Source organism: Toxorhynchites rutilus, chromosome 3 (assembly GCF_029784135.1).
Source record: "Toxorhynchites rutilus septentrionalis strain SRP chromosome 3, ASM2978413v1, whole genome shotgun sequence".
Lineage (NCBI taxonomy): Eukaryota > Metazoa > Arthropoda > Insecta > Diptera > Culicidae > Toxorhynchites > Toxorhynchites rutilus.
In genome coordinates this window covers 251,800,199-251,823,009 of record NC_073746.1, presented here as the reverse complement: position 1 = coordinate 251,823,009, position 22,811 = coordinate 251,800,199, and the positions used below count along the sequence as shown (strand labels likewise).

Genomic DNA, 22,811 nt, shown 5'->3' with positions numbered 1-22,811 from the left:
AATTTAGATACTTATTCTAAACGAAAAATTTAATATTCGTTCAAAATTTTTATTTAAAAATGTGTTTATGTCTTTCTTCCATTTAACACTTTATTTGCAACATGTCACCATCCGTTTCTCTCATTACTAATATTTGATAATAAAGATATCCGGTATCCGGTATCCAGCTAAACCACTATCCGTTTCATCACTAGACAGAACACAACGGCCGAACAACGATCCTGGAAGCTGTATATGGAGTTGCTCATGAAGTTTAAATGCGTCATTATGGATAATGAAACGTACATAGAATCAGACTTCAAGCACCTTCCGGGACAGAATTTATAAACTGCAACGGGAAAGCGAAAGATGGCAGACATCTTCAAGGCCGTTAAACTATCCGAAATCCCCAAGAATGCCTGGTTTGGTATGCTATCTACATCTGCAGCTAGAAAAGCGATGTTTTCATCGCCACCGGGACTATTAACCACATATATGTACGTCAAGGAGACCTGGAGAAACGTCTACTACCTTTCCTCACCAAACACGACAAAGCCGTTCTGTTTCGGGCGGTATGGTATGCCGAGAATAACGTGATGCTGCCCGAAGATCACAATCCTCTCGGTCATCGACAAGCGGAACTTGAAGAAGAAGCAAAACACGTTCTGGCGCTCTTCGGTTTTGAGACTGCTGCAAAAAAACTTATGAGGGAAACCTACTGTAGAAAAATTGTGAAAACCTTTTTTTTTGCATTTCCGGGAGACTTTATCTTCAGAAACGTTGTGTCGAAAGGAATGATTGATATTTAAACTCGTTGTAAAGTTACAACAAAAACTATGGAACCGTTTCTTGGAATCTCAATTTTCAGGTTTTTACAGTTTACAGTGTTTTTTGGTAGCGATTTTTGTTGAAAAAAAAGCAAGATTGGTTCGCTAGATTCTGAGAAAAACGTACCTCCAGCGAGGAACTGTTTTAGACCGAGCATCATATATCCAGCTGCCAGTAGCATGATAATCACTATATTGGCATCCACGAAATAAAAAAATACAACTTCAAATATACCCTCATCAAACACCAAAATGATGCAGCACTCAACGTTAATTCCCACATTAAAAAAACATGAAAATCTGTAATTTTGCGATCTTCCAGAGTAGGGTCCCCTCTTGATGGCGTGTTAAGTAGGCTGACCAAATAGTTTAGGAATAAAAATGCGACACGTAAACCTAAAAAAAAGTTATACAGTAAGTTACATTTAATGCGAAATTTAGCTAATTGGACAGACCTGTAATGCGATACGTTTAATTAAACATTTTTACCTCTAATTGGACATTTTTGTAAACATCGAGTTCGGGACCCAAATTATGGCCCCACATTGAAAGTCGCCACTAGATGTCGACACTGTACCACTCCCATCGCCAATGTCCAATTACAGGTCAAAGTGGCCTCGAATGCGACACTGAGTGGTGCCTCGGCATGTCGCATTAAATGTAAATTACCGTACATGCAAGTCGGAGGTATTTTTGTTCCCACCGAAATGTGTTTCCCCTGGCACGGACTTCAAAGTCAATGTGCCTGGGGGAATCCGCTTTGCAAATACATGCAGACCGGGGTTTTTTTCTTGTTATTTTGGCTCGATTATTCAAGACTGCATTGGAAGATATGCCTCCATTCCGCTCACTGAATTTCTACGCATGCTTTTTAATGATTAATAAAAATGCTGATAATCATTTGCTGCGATCGATTGATTCAACATATTGCGTTGGACGTGCATGTCAAAATCGAAAACTGAAGTAATTTAGTGTCTGAAATTCATAAAATCAAGCAAATTAGCGGTTCGAAAACTACATATGCATTAGAAATGCAATAATTTCAAAGGGAAATGTAAAATACATCGTTTGACAATCCTTCCGTTCACATATTTTGGTAGTCCTAGATATCATATCAAACGTATAAGGACGGTCATCAAATTTACTTTACATGAATTGATCTTACATGGCAACTGTTCAAACTCTTTACTTACGAAGCAAATATGTTGAATTCAATTGAATTCGAAAATTGTTTCGTTCAATCAACAAAAACGAATGCTACTAAGCCAATGGCAGTCTCACGTCAACCTTACGGTTATATCACATATATAACCCACCCATTTTTTAACTAATGCCATTTTGAATTTCCGGATTGGACTTTCATATAAGACTGCTATTTTTCTCTATGACTAGTCTTTCATTTTTCAATGTATTCCAACGCAGTACAGTAATCGTTCACTAACTGGTCCTGGTGTAACTGGTCTGATTTTTAACTGGGCAAACGTTAAGTGGTCCTTGGACCACTTTAAAAAAATAATTTCGTAAACCATCGACGTTATATTCAAATGTAAGATTTGCTGTGAGGGGCATTCGAATGTAATCTGGAATGTTATGAAAATTGACATTATTTTCGCATGACAAAAACATTGATTAAATTACAGAAAAATAATATCCTCAAATTATATTTCATACCTGTTGTCGCATTCAATGCGAAACTTCCATTGGAATCATTTTATTTATCCAATTTCATGATCAACGCGAATTAAACAATTCATTGAAGTTCCCCTCGATTGTATTTGACGTTTTACATGCCGGACCAGTTAAAACGCGAATGTTGATAACTGGTCTTACCTTTTCGCCCAGTTAGCGAATGTTTACTGTATCATGAAAATTTTGTACAGTGTTAAGAACGATAGCTTCCAGTATTTCATCTGAATCAACTAGTCCTACGTCAATATTGCGTCTCCTCAGAAAGGGTGTCAGATCAAAAAAACATGTCAAATTTTTATGGAATAGTTTAACGTTAATAACTATTTTTGCTGCCAACGGATGTTAACTAATGAACGGATAACGACTTGCATACCAATCCAAATGGAAATTCTGTTACCATGTGGGAAATACCAATCCAAATGGAAAAAGGGTTGTTTAAAATATTGTGCATTACGAATCCCATTATTATAATTGGTTGGCATTAACAAAAATTGGAAGCATACCCATTTTCTTACACATTTGTTCTGTGAATTTCTGTGCTTACATGCCTGTGATTTATAATACTCATTGAAAAGCCTTTCGCGATTTATAATACTCATTCTCACTTCAACTAGCAAGCAGTCGGCAGTTTCACTGATATCACCCATATCGATTTTGCTTGATACAAAGTTCAAGAGCAAAATGATTTCGGAAGATCAAAAAATTCTTGGCGATAAAAAGGCCTTTTCTCACGGGTTAAGCAAGTTCAAATTGCTTCAATCATAGGGGACCGATTCTGCGCGAAGATTATCAAAATGTCGATTGAAGACTCTTCGTTTTGCAATCACTGACCAATTTTTTTTCTCATAAAATACGCGGATGACGAAGCCCCAATGTTCACTCGACCAAATTATTATAGTAATTGTAAATGGGACCTCAAAACAAATACAGCGGCATGGAATCGGTCCTCAGGCCTACGTCAACAATGCGGTCTCGGACACAAATTCCTATATTTTTCCTGCAAGTTTTCCAGGAATACGGCTCATTAAGCGGTGTACCATAAACTACAATAACAATTAGCCGGGAATGCATAAATAAAAACATTTATAATTGAACCATGTTTTATATAATGAGCTACATAGGCTACACAATTGATAATTTTTTAAACGTATTGAACGAATATTTTCACCATATACTCTAGTTCGTGCATTTATTATTGTAGTTCCACTCGTTCACGAAAATTTGTTAGAAAACCAAGAATGTCTGATGCTGCTAACATATAAATTCTCAAATAACTAAACGAGTATAATGTGTGAATTACAAAATAAGTAAAATAGAGCGAAAGAAATCTAATTGAAACCAATACCGAATATGTAAGAGTTATTCAAGGTACCGGCAAACCTTTTTTTGTGTGGAGGATAGGGACCGCACAAAAATATCGTGCAAAACTCGTGTTGTGTTCGGTACACAATTTGGAAAAAAAACTTTTTTTTTGTGCGGTAGATAGGGACCGCATAAAAAATGTTTCCCCCAAGAAAATAACTCAAATCCATGGCATTCACCGTTCGATTTCCTTTTGTTTCAGTGCTTTGCTATGGGACAGTTTGTCTTTTCGGTTGCGCGTGGCTGTTTTGTGCTTTTAGTTGCATGTCGAAGCTTGTTGCTGTTAGAAATCGTGTCATGCGCAAATTAGAGCATTTGTTAGAAGGATGGGAATGATTTGAGAGAAGATAATTTAGACACAAATATGTTTTTGACGTTAGATTACGTCTTTTATGAACATGTACACACTGAATTGACGACACATGCGGTGGCTCATTTACTTACAATTATTGGTCAGTTATTTCCAATTCCTGATGGATTTATGAGATATTTATACCTCGTTCTGATTGGTCTAAATTGAAGATACGGAGAAATCGGCATTGCATTTGCATTCAAAGTAAATCAATGTAACCATCAAAGTAAAGGGAACTTTTGTTCCCACCGAAGTGTGTTCCCTAACAGAGACATTAGAACCAAACTGCCTGAGGGAAATCGGCATTGCAAACACATGAAAGTAGGAGGAACTTTTGTTCCCATCGAAATGTGTTCCCTAACAGAGACATCAAAACCAAGCTGCCTGGGGGAAATCGGCATTGCAAATACATGAAAGTAGGGGAAGCTTTTGTTTCCACGGACATGTATTCCCTAACAGATATTTCAAATTCAAAGTACCTGGGGGAAATCAGCATATAAATACCCTCGTGGTCGATAGTTTAACAAATGACGCGCACAAATGGATAGTGCTCATGGTAACTAGCGTGGGCATTGCTGATTGCATACGTGCTGACGACTAAGTTGGAAGCGATGGGCGAGTGCTTTTTTTTATTTTCGTTTCAATGAGAATCTTTCGATGGATTGATTGAAGAATTAAGTTTCAATGAACTGAATAGAATTTATGTTTGATAGAATATTAATAAAATTTAAATTTTGAATTTTTATGTTGGTTGCCTCGTGCAATTTCATTTCAATGACCGATCATGCATTGTAAAACTTTTAGCACAAGTGTAAGTGTAAAAGTGTATGTGGTAGTTGTATATGGTATGATAGGTTGTGTTAAAATGACTTGAAATATGAAACGATTTTTTTCTCCCAAGGAAAGTTCATGCGACGAAAAAAAATTGGAAAGAGGAAGGAAATCCGTGTTCCGTTAGATTGAATAAACACTAAGAAAGCAAAAATTATAAATGAAATTACTTTTTCCATTTAAATTTCAATTTCCATTTCTCTATTATAAAGTAACACATTTTTTCTGGTGAGATATTGATAATTGTGTTCGATAATGATAATTATCCTTTATTACATTGATGATTTTTTTTTATTCAATTCATCCATACATAACACTGAAGCCATCTCGTTCAGGGCCACAGAGGGCGGCTTTCAACATATCACATTCCACTTCACCATCCTTCTATCCTATTCCATCCTTCTATCATCATCACTAGGTTGTGAACACTGGTCGAGTGAACAAACAATACCTAACAACCAGACAAAACGGCCATTTTCCAGGTCACCAAATCATTATCGAAGAGTTTAACAATGTAATTCATCAGACATATCCATAACAATAGATAGCCTAACGGAATCCTACGTTAACTATGCGGTCGTGTCTCGATCATAACTCTCCTGTGTTTTTTCACACTGAAATGCATATAAACCATCGAAAAAAACTAAATGGACGATAACTTCGTCAAATATTTTTTTTGGCCGGCTATATGCGCAAACAAATACAAGCGAACATAAGCGGATAGAGAACCACATTGAATAAAGCCGGGTTCAGACGGTGCGAGCAAGCATACGAGTCGGTCTAGTCAGTTACTGCAGTGCAGCTACTCACACCGTGTGAACACATCATGCCAGTTATTGTCATGTGTGATCCGGCGTGCGAGCTACTTCAAAGTTTTTTGAATTTACTCGCACTCGCATGCTTCAAAACGTCAAAAACAGAATTTAGCGTTCGAATCAGGGATGCCAAATGTAAAGAAATGTCTCTATTTTTAAGATATTTGAAAATATGCGAAGATATTTATAGACTTGAAAATTATTGGAAAAACAAATAAAACCCTCATAGTTTCTTAACGAAATCATTGTTATTCCGTTTTGCACGCTGGCGGGGCACGCTTTCTTTTTGAGATAGTTTTCTGGAGAATGTCTAATATAGAATCATTATCAGGCACAATTTTCATTCAAAATTCACTCACAACTTGCGAAAAAAAGTAAGGTTCTAAGAAACAGAATACATATTCGATTTAAAAAAGTACATTTTCATTCATTATTTTAATTTTTGACGCGTGTGAATAAAATTTTAAAAAGTCTTCTAGACTATCATTTAAAGCATCACATACTTCCGGAATTATCTTAGCTATGGATGCTTTCGAGATTTCAAAAAAAAATATCGACAACAATCTGAACAATATTCCAGAAGAAAGGCATATTAATGTCATTTATATTATCACTCTTGCAGGTACAGCATCCTTCATGAGTGTATCTTGGCGTTGTATTTGTGGAGCAATTAAATTCAACAGTTTTTCCACTTGTTCAGGTGTTATTCTCAACACTGCTCTGTAATCTCTATAAAATTGTGTAATGATACATTCAACTGAAAACCTAAGATGAAAACTACCAATAAAGAAGTCGATTTCGGACCAATCATTTGACAAATTCGGACCTGATTGCTGTTTCTGACTATTTGATGGACATTTGAAAAATCGCCTGGCATCCCAGGTAAACCCGTGCCGTAGTATCTAGTTTCTCGCCAGCAGCTCACACTATGTGAACGGACAAGGCGAGTCAACCAATTGTCAAGCGAGTCCACCGGGTCAGTAGCTGCTCATTGTCAAGTCAGCTACTAGCAACGTATAAATGGGCCTTAAGAATGAGAAACGCTCAAAACATTACAGGGAAACCTCTTTTTTGTGCGGAAAAAACCGCACAAGAACAGAAAACCGCACAAAAACAGGGTTTCCTGTAATGTTAATTCTCATTCAATATTATGGTTCTCTATCCGCTTATGTTCACTTGTATTTGTTTGCGCATATAGCCGGCCAAAGTAATAAATAATCCAATGCTCGCTAGCCTCGCGCATATGATATTCAGAGTCACACAGTTCAAATGCAGGAAAGTTTTCGAAGTCCAACGCTGTGTTATCATTTGATAGGTAGTGTTGTTAACAGATAGCTGGATCTAACAACACAAGAAAATGATATTCGCAAAGGCAATTTCCCGTTTCAGTAAGTAGATACCTAGTGTGAAGGATTATAATTGAATTTGTGATCTTTTTAAGGTTTGACAATGTTGATCAAGAAAAGGACAATTGCTAGTTTGGCTGCCCTTCCAGAAACTCATCAGATGCTCCATAAGACCTGTCGTGATTTTACAGACACTGAACTAATTCCAATTGCAGCTAAAATAGATCGGGAGCACCAATATCCTGCAGAACAGATTGCAAAAATTGGTGATTTAGGTTTAATGTCTATTGTTCTCAGTGAGAAGTATGGAGGTTCAGGATTGGATTATCTTGCGTACGCTATAGCTATGGAGGAAATTTCACGTGGATCAGCATCGATTGGAGTGACCATGTCAATCCACAATTCACTCTATCTAGGGCTGCTGGAAAAGTATGGGAATGAACAACAGAAAAATACGTTTATTCCAGGATACACTGATGGTCGAAAAATCGGCTGCTTTGCGTTATCTGAACCAGGAAATGGTTCAGATGCTGGGGCAGCATCGACTAGCGCTACGCAAAAGGGTGATCGTTGGGTGTTGAACGGAACAAAATGTTGGATATCAGGAGGATACGAAGCTGGGACTGGAATTGTGTTCGCTACCACTGACAAAAGTCTGAAACACAAAGGGATATCAGCCTTCATTGTACCAATGAATTCCAACGGATTGAGTCGTGGCAAGAAAGAAGACAAGCTTGGAATTCGGGGTACGTCCACGTGTCAGCTTATTTTTGAAGACTGCGAAATTCCAAAAGAAAATATACTCGGCGAAGCGGGACATGGATTCAAAATAGCAATGCAATCACTGGATGCTGGTCGCATTGGAGTGGCTGGTCAAGCTTTAGGAATAGCTCAGGCCTCTCTAGAGTGTGCGGCAGAGTATGCCACCAAAAGAATTGCATTTGGTAAACCGATATCTAAGTTACAGTTAATACAAAGCAAAATTGCTGACATGTCAGTGCGAGTGGAATCGGCTAGATTACTGACTTGGAGAGCCGCATGGCTGAAGGATAATAAAAGGCCATTCACAAAGGAAGCCGCTCAGGCCAAGTTAGCCGCATCAGAAACGGCCACATTCTGTGCTCATCAATGTATGCAAATTCTGGGAGGAATGGGTTATGTGTCTGATATGCCTGCGGAACGATATTACCGTGAAGCACGAATAACAGAAATCTACGAAGGAACCTCTGAGATTCAAAGACTTGTCATTGCTGGGCAAATTATAAAGGAACTTGCTTCATGATTTCTTCCTTGTTCAAAACTTACCGTTTTCATTTATATTTGTATTTTGAGCCCCATAGCAACTAATAATGGAGTTCATGGAAGTAATATTTATAAAATTATATAAATGAATAATATGTATATTATTTGTCATCACTTTTCTTCCGATGTTATGTTCGTTACATGATAACATGATACAGAATGGGCTTTTCCCTCACTCCAAATAAAATAAAATAAAAAACAAATGTTGATGTGCAAATTTACTTGACCAGGCGGAAACTGGAGGTTTTTGAAGCAAAATTACCGATTACTAATAATTAAATATTGTTATAGAAATGGGTTCAGTGAAACAACAACAGCAATAGCGATCGGCTGTGTTTTAGCTCTTACTGCATGCAGTTGTTTTATCCCACCTGTTCATTTTATTAGGCTAATTTAGCAATTCAGCTGTAACCGAACCGAGTTTATTCGTGTACATTTTTATCTTGCGATTATTTTGTTGTATATTACACAGTAGCCATTTGCCATTCAGACGTAAGAGTATTTCTATCTTATCGATACACATGTTGTAAATCACACAATGTCGCCTTTTTCGTCGTAAGAATATTCCTATTGTTTGAATGTTCACAGTTGAACCATACACAGCGAGACTGTTGATATGAGGCTTCCATTGTTGTGTTTTTAATAGTATCAACAACCGATGCAGCAGACCGTAATGTGAGCGGTAAGGGACTGGGATTATCATCACATGGTGATTGTTGCGTGAACATAGTAACTCCCTCCTATTCTACGTGGCGAATGACGTGAGATGGCTCAAGTCACGGTGTTCCCACAGGCGAATGGGGTGACTATAGTTTGTCACTAGGTGAGATTTAATGTCGTGTCCTCATATGTTATCGACTCTGGTATCAAAAAGGAGCTAAAAAGTAAGGTGGCTTCCAAAATAATGTGAGAAACTTTGCCATCTCACCTCATTCTCCGCGCGGAATAAGTGGGACTATTAGGTGTACCGGCAAGTTTCTTCGGTTTTACAACAGATGGCGTAATTTGATTATTATTTCAGTGAATCAAATTTCCAGACATTCGCTGGAAAGCTACTGTCATTGCGCGTCTTTTTCTGTATATGTCAAAAAGTTGAAACGTAAACAACATAGTTTTTTGAAACTTCGAATATATCGAATTTCGTACCAACGAATGTTTTTGCGGGGAGTGTTGCTTAATCACTTCAATATGAAAAAAAAGCTACGGAAAGTCATCGCATTTTGGTGGAAGTTTATGGTGACTATGCTCCTACTCAACGAACGAGTCAGACGTAGTTTGCACGGCTTAAAAGTGGTCATTTTGACTTAGAAGACGAAGAACGTTCCGGACCGCCAAAAAAGTTCGAAGATGAAGAATTATTATTTATTGGAGAAAAGCTCACAAAGTGGGCGCAAAACCTCATCTTTTAGGTATCAACAGACTACATAAAATTCTACAGATACATTGACTTAAACCTAATCTTAAACCAAACGCGAACACATTAAAAAAAGTCTGGATACAAAAACAATCAATTAATTAGAAGAATATCGTAAAACGAATTCTTAAACCTAACACGGGACACATTGAAATCGAAACAACTGTAACAATTATTGAACGCCTTGCACATACCGGTTATCGGCTTATCTGCACAGTAGTTCGTGCGAAAGACTGGGACGTTTAAAAAATTGTAAGAACGTAGATTTACGCGTCTGATGTTGATGTTCAATTGTTGTAATAATGCACCACAATCAATATCAGACCGCAACAGATCAGCGACAAATATAGATTTTGAAACGTCGCGGTGAACGCTTAGTAACTGTAAAGCGCGATTCACATACAACATCCACGTCACGTTCACGTTCCGTCACGTCACGTTGCGTCAATTGTTTTTCCATGCAATTCCTATTGAAGCATTCATTCGTTGCCGGTGTATGTGAATGTTTGCATAAGAACTGCTTGGAAGAATAATTAACGCAACGTGACGGGACGGAACGTGAACGTGACGTGGATGTTGTATGTGAATCGCACTTAAGTCCATTTAAATGCATCGGCATTTATAGTCTGGAAGATTGCCCTGCAAGGTAACCAACGAAGAGCAAATCGTACGAATTTTCGTTGGATAGTTTCGATGCGATTCACACCATTACCGTAGAAAGGAGCCCATACTACCGAGCAGTACTCCAGTGTTGAGCGAACCAAAGATGAGTAAAGAGCTTTCAAACAAGAAACATTCCTGAATTCTTTCACGAACCGAAATATGAAACCGAGTTGACTTGAAGCCTTGGTGGAAACGTAATCAACCTGATCCTTAAAAGTTAGTTTCGAATCAAGTATGGCACCTATGTCTTTGAAGTTTGAAAAAAAAAATGGTAATATGATCCGTCAGGCAATATGCGAAACAGATTGGCGATTTTTACCTGCAGAACGTGATAACTGCACATTTTGAGGCGTTTAGCACCATTCCGTTCTTGTGACACCAATCAGCGAAAAAGTATAACTGCTGCTGCAGAAAAAAAGCGTCACCTCGGTCCTTTTTATAACAGAATACAATTTCAAATCGTTGGCGTAAGACAGCTTCATGCAATGAATAGAAAAATGAACGTCGTTCAAATAGAGTAAAAAAATGAAGGGTCCTGTGTGACTACCCTTAGGCACGCCAGAAGGTACTGGAAACGATTTGGAAATATGACCACTAGGGTGGCAGCGAAAATGGTCATGTAAAATTCAAAAACCGACCATGTACATTTTGTTTATTGGCCTAAAAAATGATCTGTGCAAAGTGTCAGCTCAATCGGAAATGAATTAGAGGTGCCCCGAAGCGCTCAAAGTTTTGATTTTTTGATCCTCGAAAATCTTCCAAGGGAGGAGTGAAGGAAATTTGTAAAATCGAAATTTTTTTCGATACCAAATGACTTGAAAATTTTGAAACGTCGAGATCTGGTGTCATCTCGAAAAAAATTTTTGGCCGAAAATCGACCTTTTGGAACTTAGCCTGAGTGGCCAAAAAATCAAAACTTTGAGTGCTCTAGGCACCCCTAAATCATGTCCGATTGAGCTGAAATTTTGCACAGGTCATTTTTTGGACCAATACACAAAATGTACATGGTCGGTTCTTTAAATTCGATAATTATTTTTCCATACCTCCATTGCCTCTCAGGCCCAAAAGGTCGATTTTCGGCCAAAAAATTTTTTTCGAGATGACACCAGATCTCAACGTTTCGTGCATTTTTAAGTCATTTAGCATCGAAAAAAAAAGATTTTTCAAATTTCCTTTACTCCCCCCCCATGGAAGATTTTCGAGGATGAAAAAATCAAAACTTTGAGCGCTTCGAGGCACCTCTAAATCAATTCCGATTGAGCTGAAATTTTGCACAGATCAATTTTTTGGACCAATAAACAAAATGTACATGGTCGGTTTTTGAAATACGATGATGAAATTTTTTCCATACATCCATTGCCACCCTAATCATCACCTATTTTTACTGCCATATATCGACCAGTAAGGTATGAGTGAAGCCAATTAAGAAGAGAACCGTGGAAGCCAAGTAACTCTAATTTGGCAATTGCAATGTCATGATTAATTTTATCAAATGCAGCCAAGAGATCGGTGTAAATAGTGTCGACTTGATGTTCCTTTACCATATCGCTTATGATTGAAGAGGTGTATTATACGAGATTTGTAGTAGAAGATCACTTCGGCATAAAACCGTGTTGCTAAGAGGCAATGTAGCTGGAGCAATTGTACTTCGAATAATCCAGCACCAACAGTTCAAATAGTTTAGAGACTGCACAAAAAGCAGCGATACCGCGATAGTTCGTAACCGATTGCTTATCACCCTTTTTTAATATAGGAAAAATGAACGAGAATTTCCAGATTCCGGGGAAAATTCCAGAATTCAACGAGAGGTTGAAGTTCGATGCTAATGGTGAGAACAAAACTTCAATGCTGTTCTTAATGACAAGTGAAGGTATTCCGTCTGGACCAACGGAGACAGAATTCTTGAGACGGAGGCTAGCTTTCCGTACGTCATCACCCGAAATTGGCGGATGCGACCTAATGGCACGCAAGGCGCTTATATCAATGTAGAACAGGTGAAACAACATCATCACTTCAATAAGAAGGGGATTACGGTTTGTGGAGCGGGGGTTGTTTGTTTTGTTATAGCTAGGATACGCCATTTTTTGCACATTCACATGCGAGAGTAGTAGAAATGAGAATGAAATTCTACAAAATCATTCCTTTTTTTCACATACATTCGCGAAAGCCGAGCATAGTAGGCATCGTTCGAATAAGCGTCGTAGCAGTTTGTAGAAAACCACCGGCAGCGTTCTGATGATTTTTCTGTTCTTCTGACCGGGTAGAAATTTTCACCAGAGCCGTTTGTAAACAATACCGACAGCAATTCCAATATGGCTGGAAGTGCATTTCATATGATTGTTTCGACTGGTATATATAGAGGCGCCTTGATGGCACGATGTATGGGAACCTCACTAGCGGCAGCTGATATATGGTCTCTAGACAAATGTTCGTTGACGAAAACACTGCTAAACTGGAGGCTTTAATCGATCAAGATATGTCACAAGCTCAACAAGAACTTGCAGATACACTTTGAGTAGCTCAGCAAACCATATCCGATCGTTTAAAAGCAATGGGAATGATCCGAAAGATAGGACATTGAGTGTCGTATGAAAATTGAAGCCACGAGACGTCGAACGCCGTTTTTTCACATGCGAACAACTGCTCCAACGGCTTAAAAGAAAGGGTTTTTTTGCATCGAATTGTTACCGTCGATAAAAAGTGGGCCCATTACGACAATTCTAAACGTCGGGCAACGTATGGATACCTCGGCCATGCATCAACATCGACGGCCGCGCGGAATATTCACGGCCAGAAGGTCATGTTGGCTATTTGGTGGGACCAGCTGGGTGTGGTGTACTATGAGCTATGAAACCATTCCGGGAGATCTCTACTGACGACAATTGATTCGTTTGAGCCGTGCACTGAATAAAAAACGGCCACAATATGAACAAAGACACGATAAAGTTATTTTACAGCACGACAATTCGATCGCGAAACCGATCAAAACATACTTGGGAACGCTGAAATGGGAGGTCCTATCCCACCCGCCGAATTCTCCAGACATTGCTCCTTTCGATTACTACCTTCTTCGATCGATGCAACATGGCCTGGTTAACCAGCACTTCTTTAATTTTGATGAAGTCAAAAATTGGATCGTTTCGTGGTTAGCCGACAAACCGGCCGATTATTTCCGCAAACGGATCCGTGAATTACCAGAAAGATGGGAAACAGTTGTGACTAGCAATGGGCAATACTTTGAATATTGAATTTGTACCCATTTTTGCAGAATACAACATTAACTAAACTAGAATAACACACAAGACACACAAGATGGTCAGATAGATGGTGAGGGCCCTGAGTTATGAGCTCATGAACTTTCGCTAGTAGCGGACACGCAACCAATCAGGCTACGAAAACCAGCCTAAACAATAAATATATTTTCCTTTAATTTGACATATCGAAACACCACTCAGTGTCGCATTAAGTGCGATTCACATACAACATCCACGTCACGTTAACGTCATGTTACATCACTCATTCTACCATTCAATTCTTAAGAAAACATTCACATACACCGGCAACGTAACGGCCCGTCAGCATACGTTCAACGAAACGACCGGAAGGATTTGTAGAAAAGAATAATTGACGGAGACGGACGATTCGTTGGGTTTTTGTCTGGGCTTTGTGTCTCGGATTTTGTTTTGATTTCGGTTCTATTTTTTATGCCAACATATCTCTTAGTTCCAATAATCGGAGTCAAAATTATTCGCGACAAGTTGAGAAAAATAGGTTATATATTATTATTGTTGAATGAACGTCGGTATTACGGGGTTTAAGCATTTAAGCATTCAAATAAAACTGTTGTAGGTAGCGACACCATGAATAACATTAAATAAATCATTCGTTTGACATTCGACGTGAAGGTGCTGCTGCAATCATAAACTGCATGTGTGAACTAATGAAGACGATGACGGAACTTGGATGTTCTTTTCCGTAACGTTCTATGTGAATCGCGCATTAGAGGCGATTGTGATCTGTAGATGAACATTCCCGATGACAGTGGTACAGTGTCGACGTCTGGTGGCGATTTTCAAATTGGGAGCAGTAATCTGGATCCGTAAATGATCCGCGCGGCGAATGACGTGAGATGGCTCAAGTCACTGCATTGTCCATAGGCGAATGGCGCGACTATCGTTCGTCGATAGGTGAGATTTGAAATCATGTCCTCAATTGTAATCGACTGGGGTGTCAAAAAGAAGCTAAAAAGTAAGGTGGCTTCCAGAATTAAGTGACAAACTTTGCTGTCACACGTCACTCGCCGCGCAGAATGAAGGGGACTATCATATTAACCCCTTCCCGTACGATTTGATTTTCGAAAGAGCGAACCAAATGCAAACGCTTCGATCGATCACGCTACGCACTTCTCTGCTGAGCGTCTCCGTGCTTTGTGATATACAAGCGCACCACGAGAGAGACTCGATGTTGTACGTTTTGGCACAATCATTTCACATCGAGTGAGACTCGATGTTGTACGTGAAAGGGTTAACAGGCACGAAGCTAGTTTTAAAATGTAAAAATTTGAAAATTCACTCTCACCGCAGCGCCGCCTAGGTGTAGATTTGTACGTTAGATCGCCAATAGCTATGGAGGAAATTTCTCGTGGATCGGCATCGATTTGAGTGACAATGTCGCTTCACAATTCACTATATTTAGGGCAGAAAAAAGAGTTCATTCCAGGATACACCGATGGTAGAAAAATCGGTCGCTTTGCGTTATCTGAACCAGGAAATGGTTCAGATGCTGGGGCAGCTTCAACTACCGCCACGCTAAAGGGTGATCGCTGGCTATTGAACGGTACAAAATGTTGGGTATCAGGAGGATACGAAGCTGAGACTGGGATTGTGTTCGCTACCACTGATAAAAGCTTAAAACACAATGGGATATCAGCCTTCATTGTACCAATGAATTCCAACGGATTGAGTCGCGGCAAGAAAGAAGACAAGCTTGGAATTCGGGGCACGTCCACGTGTCAGCTTTTGAAGATTGCGAAAATCCAAAGATAAATATACTCGGTGAAACGGGACGCGGATTCAAAATAGCAATGCAATCACTACATACAGGTCGCATTGGAATAGCTGGTAAAGTTTTTGGGAATCTCTAGTATGTGCGGTAGATTATGCCACCAAAAACAAATTCCATTTGGTAAACCAGTATCTAAGTTACAGTTACTACAAAATAAATTTGCTGGCATGTCAGTGCAAGTGGAGTCTGCCTCGACCCCCTCCCCCCTTCACGTGTTATGTAATTTGCGCATGATGTTTTGCTTGCTACACGAAATTTCTGATCAATAAAATTACCCATATGAAATATCGCCGAGCAAGAAAAGTTAACTTGTTCGCAATAACCCTGTAAACAAACTAAATGACAGCTTAGGACAGGTTTAGAATTTCCGTGAACGTGAACGAACACTTTTTTGTTAATAATTCTTCAGTCCATATACGAAACGCGAGGAAAGCATCTTGAAACGATAGGAAAAAAAACATTTTCTAGTTGAAAAACATATTTAAACACAATTCATATTAATAAAAGTGGATTAATTCAATATTTCACAACGAATCTTAATTTCCACCGTGGGATCGAGATGTTGGTGTACTCATTATAGTTCACCGACTTCGTGAACGTGAAAATAGTGGTGAATGTAGACGTCAAAATGTTTCCCCGTTCATGTTCACGTTCGAATGTCCCAAGGCATTCTGAAAATTATTTCGCCGTGAACTATAAAAGGATATGTTTGGCAACTCTTGAGTTTTCAATGAAAACTTTCATGTGGATGCAAATTCATTCAATCGGATCTCTGCACGGGTTGAAAAACTTCATTGCTTTGGGTTGATTCGGTTGATATTTGGTTGATATTTTATCCGAAATTATTTTATTGAAATTACTATATTTACTTCACGCTTACTGGCGAACTTTTAATATGAACGTGAACGTGAACGAATATATTCTATTCACCACGATTTTCCGAGTTGGTTGCTCGCAAAGGTGTTCACCGTGAAATGATCGTACTATTCCACCACTTGTTCAAGTTCACTTTCAAGGGAACTCTAAACCAGCCTTAAAAAGGGACTACATGTTTACGTTTCGTTCATTCAAAAATTTGTAATGTTAGTGTTCATTTTTCGTACAGTAACGTATCAATAATTGAAGCATATATTTTCGCGCTTCTGTCGACGTGTCATTATAGTTATAATTACGTTACGTTATGTTACGTTAAATAGCATTTTGATAAAGAGAACTAAAATTTCAAAGTCATTTTTCTCGAAACTGTAATATTCGAGTTAGGCCCTATTGACATGTTGCTCTAGATTTACCCAAAAAATGAGAACTAATTTTAGCAAAACTGCTAATTCTTTGCCAATGACGGGCCATTTGCTGGCAGCAGTCAGTAAAATAATAATGGCGTTTTTGGGCGGGACATAAACACGCAAATGGTGAATACACAACGTATGGCTGGATGGGAACCCTATCACTGCTGTTGGCTCGCTGCGTGAGAACACAGTCTGTCAGTGGGATTAGTAAAGTTTTGCTCTCTCCTGCGGAGTGAAGTTCGGTGTTGATCGTGCGATTTCAAAGAAGTAAAAAAAATTAAACGGGGAAAAAGTAATCGAAAATATTTGTAAATACTCCGGCCAAACAACTGCTGTAAATGGTACTACAATAAATTGCAAAAGTTCATCGGTGCAAGCCTTGGATTGTAGGTGCGATCGTCGGGTTGAGCTGAATCATTGTGCTGATATCTGCCTGTCCATTTTGCAATTTCTATCGCGCTGCAAGGTGAACCGACCACGTATAATCATTAATTGTGTGTATACATTATAAAACGCGAAAGAATTCAAAGGAAGCAAAGCTGAATTTGGTGTACACATATGGCGCTGGTGCTGTGCTAACATCCATCGAATAGTGAGAGGTGATATTTTTTGTTTCATTGTATTTTTCGCTACGTTCGGTGCGAAAGTAATGTGCGCGCGGTGGTGAAAATTCGAAGCATAAATTTATCGACCTGTGGATATGAGATAGGAAATGTAAATTAATACAATACAGCTCTCACCGTAGTGCACCATATGTAGCGGACAGCGACGGGCAAAGTCCGGAATAGGTACCAACGGGAAAACGAAAATGATAACTAAGTGATTGCGAATTGTTGAACGAAAAGGAAATGTTTTAATTGAGTTCACAGAAGTCTGTGTATATAAATATATATACACACTCCTAACTACCGAAGTGTGACTCGTCGTAGTTACCTAATACGCGAGATAAGAAAGATAAGGCGATTGGATGCAATATTCCGCAGCGCGATGATAATCCTGAACTTGGGGATTTAATGTGCTGTTATTTGTTTTGGTGAGTAGTTGCTTATATGTATATAAACAGGTAGGCGGAGGGGTAAACTAATGCTAGATACGAGATTTGGGTATTCACACTAAAGTTTCTTATTGGAAATTGGCCAGGATTCATGAATAACATTTCCAACCGCAACGAAGCACTCATACTAACTTGCGACCATTCGGTCGGCGTGAGGTCATTGTTTTGGAAACGTGTTTTGAAGCGAACCAGCAAAATATGTCACCCGGTTTTATGTCCGCTCATACATACACAAACTGGTACGCGCGCCGTCTGAGACATTCGTATTGTCTGTGTCCATTTGAGATGCCTGCATGGTATGGGCATTATGTGGCGCCGCTTCTCATGGTCAACTGCTGTTGTGAGACGTGAAAGTATATAGAAAACATCTCGGTATCCGCGAAAACAAACGCATACGCATCAGATTCACAGAGTACCCTTCAAGGGGCATGATAAGAGTAGAAGAGGGCGGAAATATGTATCTCTTTGAAGTCATTTATCTATTAGACAAGCCAGAGACGCACTTCAACTATAATGTATATCTCTTCTTATTGCTTCTCCAAGGACATGTTGTACATTTGAAAAAACATAGATCACCCTCGTTCGCTGTGTGAGGTATTCGCTTGATTGTATCCATCTCGAATGCATTTCGTATTGACAACGTATACATTTGAACGCTCTTTCCTTAGACTAAAAATGAAACATCATTCGCCCCTAACGAAGCATCACCTAATTTTCTAATTTGTTCTCAACTCCCACATCATCCATATGAGTGGAACAAAAGGAGACGAGAGCAGAATAAAACAACATGACATGACACAGTCAGTTTACATATGTTAGAACCCAGTTGTTTACGCGCTTCTTCACTGCATTTGCGCCCGTCACGAACGGCGGCATCGCAGTAGAATGGGGGTTTCGCACCATCGAGCTATGAACAATAAGTGGTGCAGCATGGATGCAAAATCGCGGAAATTGGAAACCTACTTTCAAAATACTTGTAATATATACAAAAGCGTCGTGTGCTCGCGTATGTTTGGAAGGAAAATCTTGTTCTGCTGGCAGACCTTTCTGTAATGTAGTTTGGGCAAAATACCGTTCCGAATCATAAATTACACACATACGTTACACAGATGTATTAAAAATGGTACTATCGTAATATAGTTTCGTTACTAATTTTAATTCATTCAATTCTCGAGAATAAAGTCATCATGCCGCATCTGCTCCTGTTTTGATAATGAATGAATCTATATATCTGGATTTAGTTTAGTTTATTGTTTATTTGGTCAACAGGTAAAATTGTACCCCAATGACAATAGTTGGTAAAAATAAAGCAATATAATTTAACATAGAATACGTCTGAAGCTTGTTTCACGCGTCACATTGAAATTGAAGACATGGTAACACATATTAAAAAGACAACACATACTTTACAATGGTTTATGTAAACCATAATTGGTTCTAGCAGTAGGTGCACTGAGGAACGAGTGCGTACGGAGACTGCGACGACGTATATCGATGTCTAAAGCGCCGAGCAGAGTAGGACAATCCGTATTGCCTTGCAGCAGGTCTCCAATGAAGCATGCTTTGACCACGTGGCGTCTCTCTTCTAATAACTCTAAATTTATGAGCATACATCGGCTCTTATCACTAGGTAGGTTATATGGATCTGTCCACATGAGATGACGTAGAGCAAAGCGAACGAATTTACGAAAGTACGGCTTCAATGTTTTGAAGTTTATTATGGTAGTAAGGAGACCAGAAGACCGACGAATATTTCAGAATAGGGCGCACAATTGAACCGTACAAAGCTTTTAAGCATCCCTATACATTCCTAAACTTTTTGGCGAACCGAAAGAGGAATCCCAGCTGCGAAGATGCTTTGGACACGACTAATGCGATGTGATCTTTGAATGTTAATTTCGTGTCGATAAGGATGCCCAAGTCTTTAACAGTCAATTCTCGCTGTAATTGCACGCCAGCCAAAGCATAACCGAAGTGAAGAGGAGAGTGCTTGCGTCCATATGACATCACCGCGCATTTGGACACGTTTAGTGACATTCGGTTAATACGACACCATTCAGCGAATGCTTCTAGCTGTTGTTGCAGGAAAACTGCGTCTTTTGGCTGCTCTATTGTGTAGAACAGCTTCAGGTCATCATCATACGATAGTTTGAGGCATTTCAGAACGAAGTTGACATCACTCATATACAGCAGGAATAAAAACGGTCCGAGGTGACTCCCTTGAGGAACACCGGACTAAGCTGGAAAAGGTGTCGAAACATGGTCTCCAATCTTGACTGTCATGCTACGACCACTGAGGTAAGATCCAAGCCAAAATAACAAATCACTATTCATGATTAATTTATCAAATTTAGCAACTACGATTTGATGAATCATTTTATCGAATGCTGCGGATAAATCCGTATATATATCGTCCACCTGCTGACCATTCTCTACTTGTCGTATTACATAGGATGTGAAGCAAGTTAAGTTAGTTGTCGTTGAACGTTTTGGCACGAATCCGTGTTGATCCTCCGAAATATAATGTGTATATCTATGTACTAGCTCATGAAGAACGATCAACTCGAACAGACATGGCGCTCAACGCAGCTATACCACGATAATTCGAAACAGATCTTTTGCACCCTTTCTTGAACACGGGGAAAACATACGATTGTTTCCAAGAGTTCGGAAATACACCAGTGCTCAACGATAGATTGAACGCTGTTGCGAGTGGTTTCGCGAGTGAATACATGCAACGCTTGATAACAAGTGATGGAATACCGTCTGGGCCACAACCCAGGGAGGATAACAAACTGTAGAACGGAAGCAGACAATCGAGGAACGTTTTGGGTGGCAGCTGCCACGTTCAGTGTGTTTAGTTGTTCATAAGTGAGGACGTTGCTGAATTGAGAGCGGAACATGTCGGCAATGTCAGAGGTCGTACTGGCTTCAACCAAACCGTTGGTCATCTTTGAGGGCAATCCAGATTCCTTTCGTTGTTCTTTGACGTAGCGCCAGAAACTTTTGGGATTACTCTTGAGACGTCTTTGCAGATTGTCCCGATGAGCGTTGTACAGACAGTTGTTAAGCAGCTTATATTTGTTGTTTATCTTCAAGTATCTATTCTTAGTAGATTCTATGCGGTACTTGGTGAACCGTCTGACAGCAGCACGCTTCATCTGCTTAAGATATTTCAGATCGGCATTAGTCCAGGCTGGTTTCATCGGCCGGCGTTTGGATTTAAAAGGGACGAATTAATCTACAGCATAAAGTAAGATTCCAGAAACAGTTGATGCAGCGAGGTTGGCGTTACAGTCGAGGAATACATCGTTTCATTTTACACGAGAAAGGAAATTATTCATGCCATCAAAATTGGCTTTACTGAAATCGTAGGAGACGCTCTCAGTAGTGTCGTAGAAACGATGGGCCTGATTACGAACGTCACTTCACGGTGAAAATGGAATGAAATGCATGCAATTCATTTCGTTCGTGATCAGGCCTGATGTTGCGGTTTTATCTTCAAATCCATTAGTATGGGTGGATGATGCCTACAGATTTTAACGAGCGGCGATGGAGCTTGTATAACCATAATGTCATGGCACAGTTCTTGGCTGGCGAAGCACAAATCGAGCATGCGATTGTTTTCATTTACTATTCCACTCATCTGTTTGAGTCCAGCAGTACAGTATGCATCGAGCAGCTTTCGTGACCTCAAGCCAACCGAGAAACGAGAACTGACCGGGTAGAGGGAGCCATCCGAATAATGCTACCACGAGATCGCGCCCAATATTATCTCTTGGTCCCATCTGCGAAATCACCCAGTTGAGCGTGTCAAGATGATTTTCGATCAAATTCTCGTCGTTCACTCGATCGGGAGGAATATAAACTAAACATAGGTAAAGAGTAGCGTCAGTCGTGAGTATCGTGATCCATAATTGTTCCACCGTCGAGCTCACAGGAGGAATCAGTGGTCGGGATTTGAAATTCGAGCGAACAGCAAGCAACACACCACCTCCAGTGCTTTTAGTGCTGTTTGAAGTCGACCGGTCTTGTCGATAAACTGAGTATTTGTCGTCAAAAATCTGCATCGTCAAAGTATTATCGTTCAACCATGTTTCGAAAAGAGCATAAATATCATAGCAGCCCTCACTGAAGGCTGACTAGTACTCGGCTAGAGAGCTGTTAATTCCACCAACGTTTTGATAGTACATCAGGACATTCGAGGTGAGAGGTGTCGCGTTGCAGTCGGAAACAGACAGTGCCGACGGTGATGCTACAACATTGTTAACGGGACCGATTTCAGGAAGCGAAGAAGCGGTAATGTTATCGATGGATCGAATATTATTCGACGACGTTACAGAACTGATACAGAAGTATTTATATCAAGGGGGTTTTCGATTCTATTTCTATTGATATATTACCAGATAAACTTCACAATTGTGACCTCTTGCCAACTTTAACTAATTATTTGTATGATTTGCTGTCAGAAAAACACATGAGTTTTGCCCATGGAAATTCGGCACTCTCTCGACTAAGCTACAGGGTGGGCCATTTAAAGTGGAAGCATCTGGCAACCCCATAACTTTTGACAGAGATGTCAGATTAACAAATGTCATACCGCGTTGGAAGCGTCATTTCAGTACAATTTTAACCATGGAACAATACACACCTAAACAACGCGCTGAAATTGTTCAGCTGTACATTCAAAATAACTTCTCAATTGTGTTAACTAAACGTGCGTGGAAAAATAAAAATAAAGGTAAAACATCGCCTGGAGACAACACTATACGTCGATTATATGCCAAATTTATATCGTCTGGTAGTGTTGGTAATGCCAGTCATCTG

The 22,811-nt window shown here is 39.5% G+C and overlaps 2 protein-coding genes and 1 pseudogene across 4 annotated transcripts in view; all 3 read left to right on the top strand.

Annotated features, from left to right (window-relative positions):
• The first annotated feature begins 7,047 nt into the window (after positions 1–7,047).
• On the top strand, positions 7,048–8,706 carry LOC129776157 (short-chain specific acyl-CoA dehydrogenase, mitochondrial-like). Of its 2 annotated transcripts, none has more exons than XM_055781619.1 (2): positions 7,048–7,243; positions 7,297–8,706. In XM_055781619.1, the coding sequence occupies exons 1-2, from the start codon at positions 7,213–7,215 to the stop codon at positions 8,481–8,483; spliced, it is 1,218 nt and encodes a 405-aa protein (XP_055637594.1). In that variant the 5' UTR covers positions 7,048–7,212; the 3' UTR covers positions 8,484–8,706. The 2 variants fall into 2 exon arrangements, with proteins under 2 accessions (XP_055637594.1, XP_055637595.1); XM_055781620.1 differs by having other exon boundaries at positions 7,053–7,247.
• Positions 8,707–15,205: 6,499 nt separating this feature from the next.
• LOC129774131 (short-chain specific acyl-CoA dehydrogenase, mitochondrial-like) lies at positions 15,206–15,913 on the top strand (annotated as a pseudogene).
• Positions 15,914–17,132: 1,219 nt separating this feature from the next.
• Positions 17,133–22,811, top strand: part of LOC129776161 (TBC1 domain family member whacked) — a 43,636-nt gene continuing 37,957 nt past the window's right edge. Inside the window, exon 1 of one of the 2 annotated variants that reach the window (XM_055781629.1) lies at positions 17,133–17,529. The gene's annotated coding sequence lies outside the window, so the exon portion shown is untranslated. Of the gene's footprint in view, positions 17,964–22,811 lie in introns of both variants that reach the window. The other variant, XM_055781628.1, reaches the window with a different exon arrangement.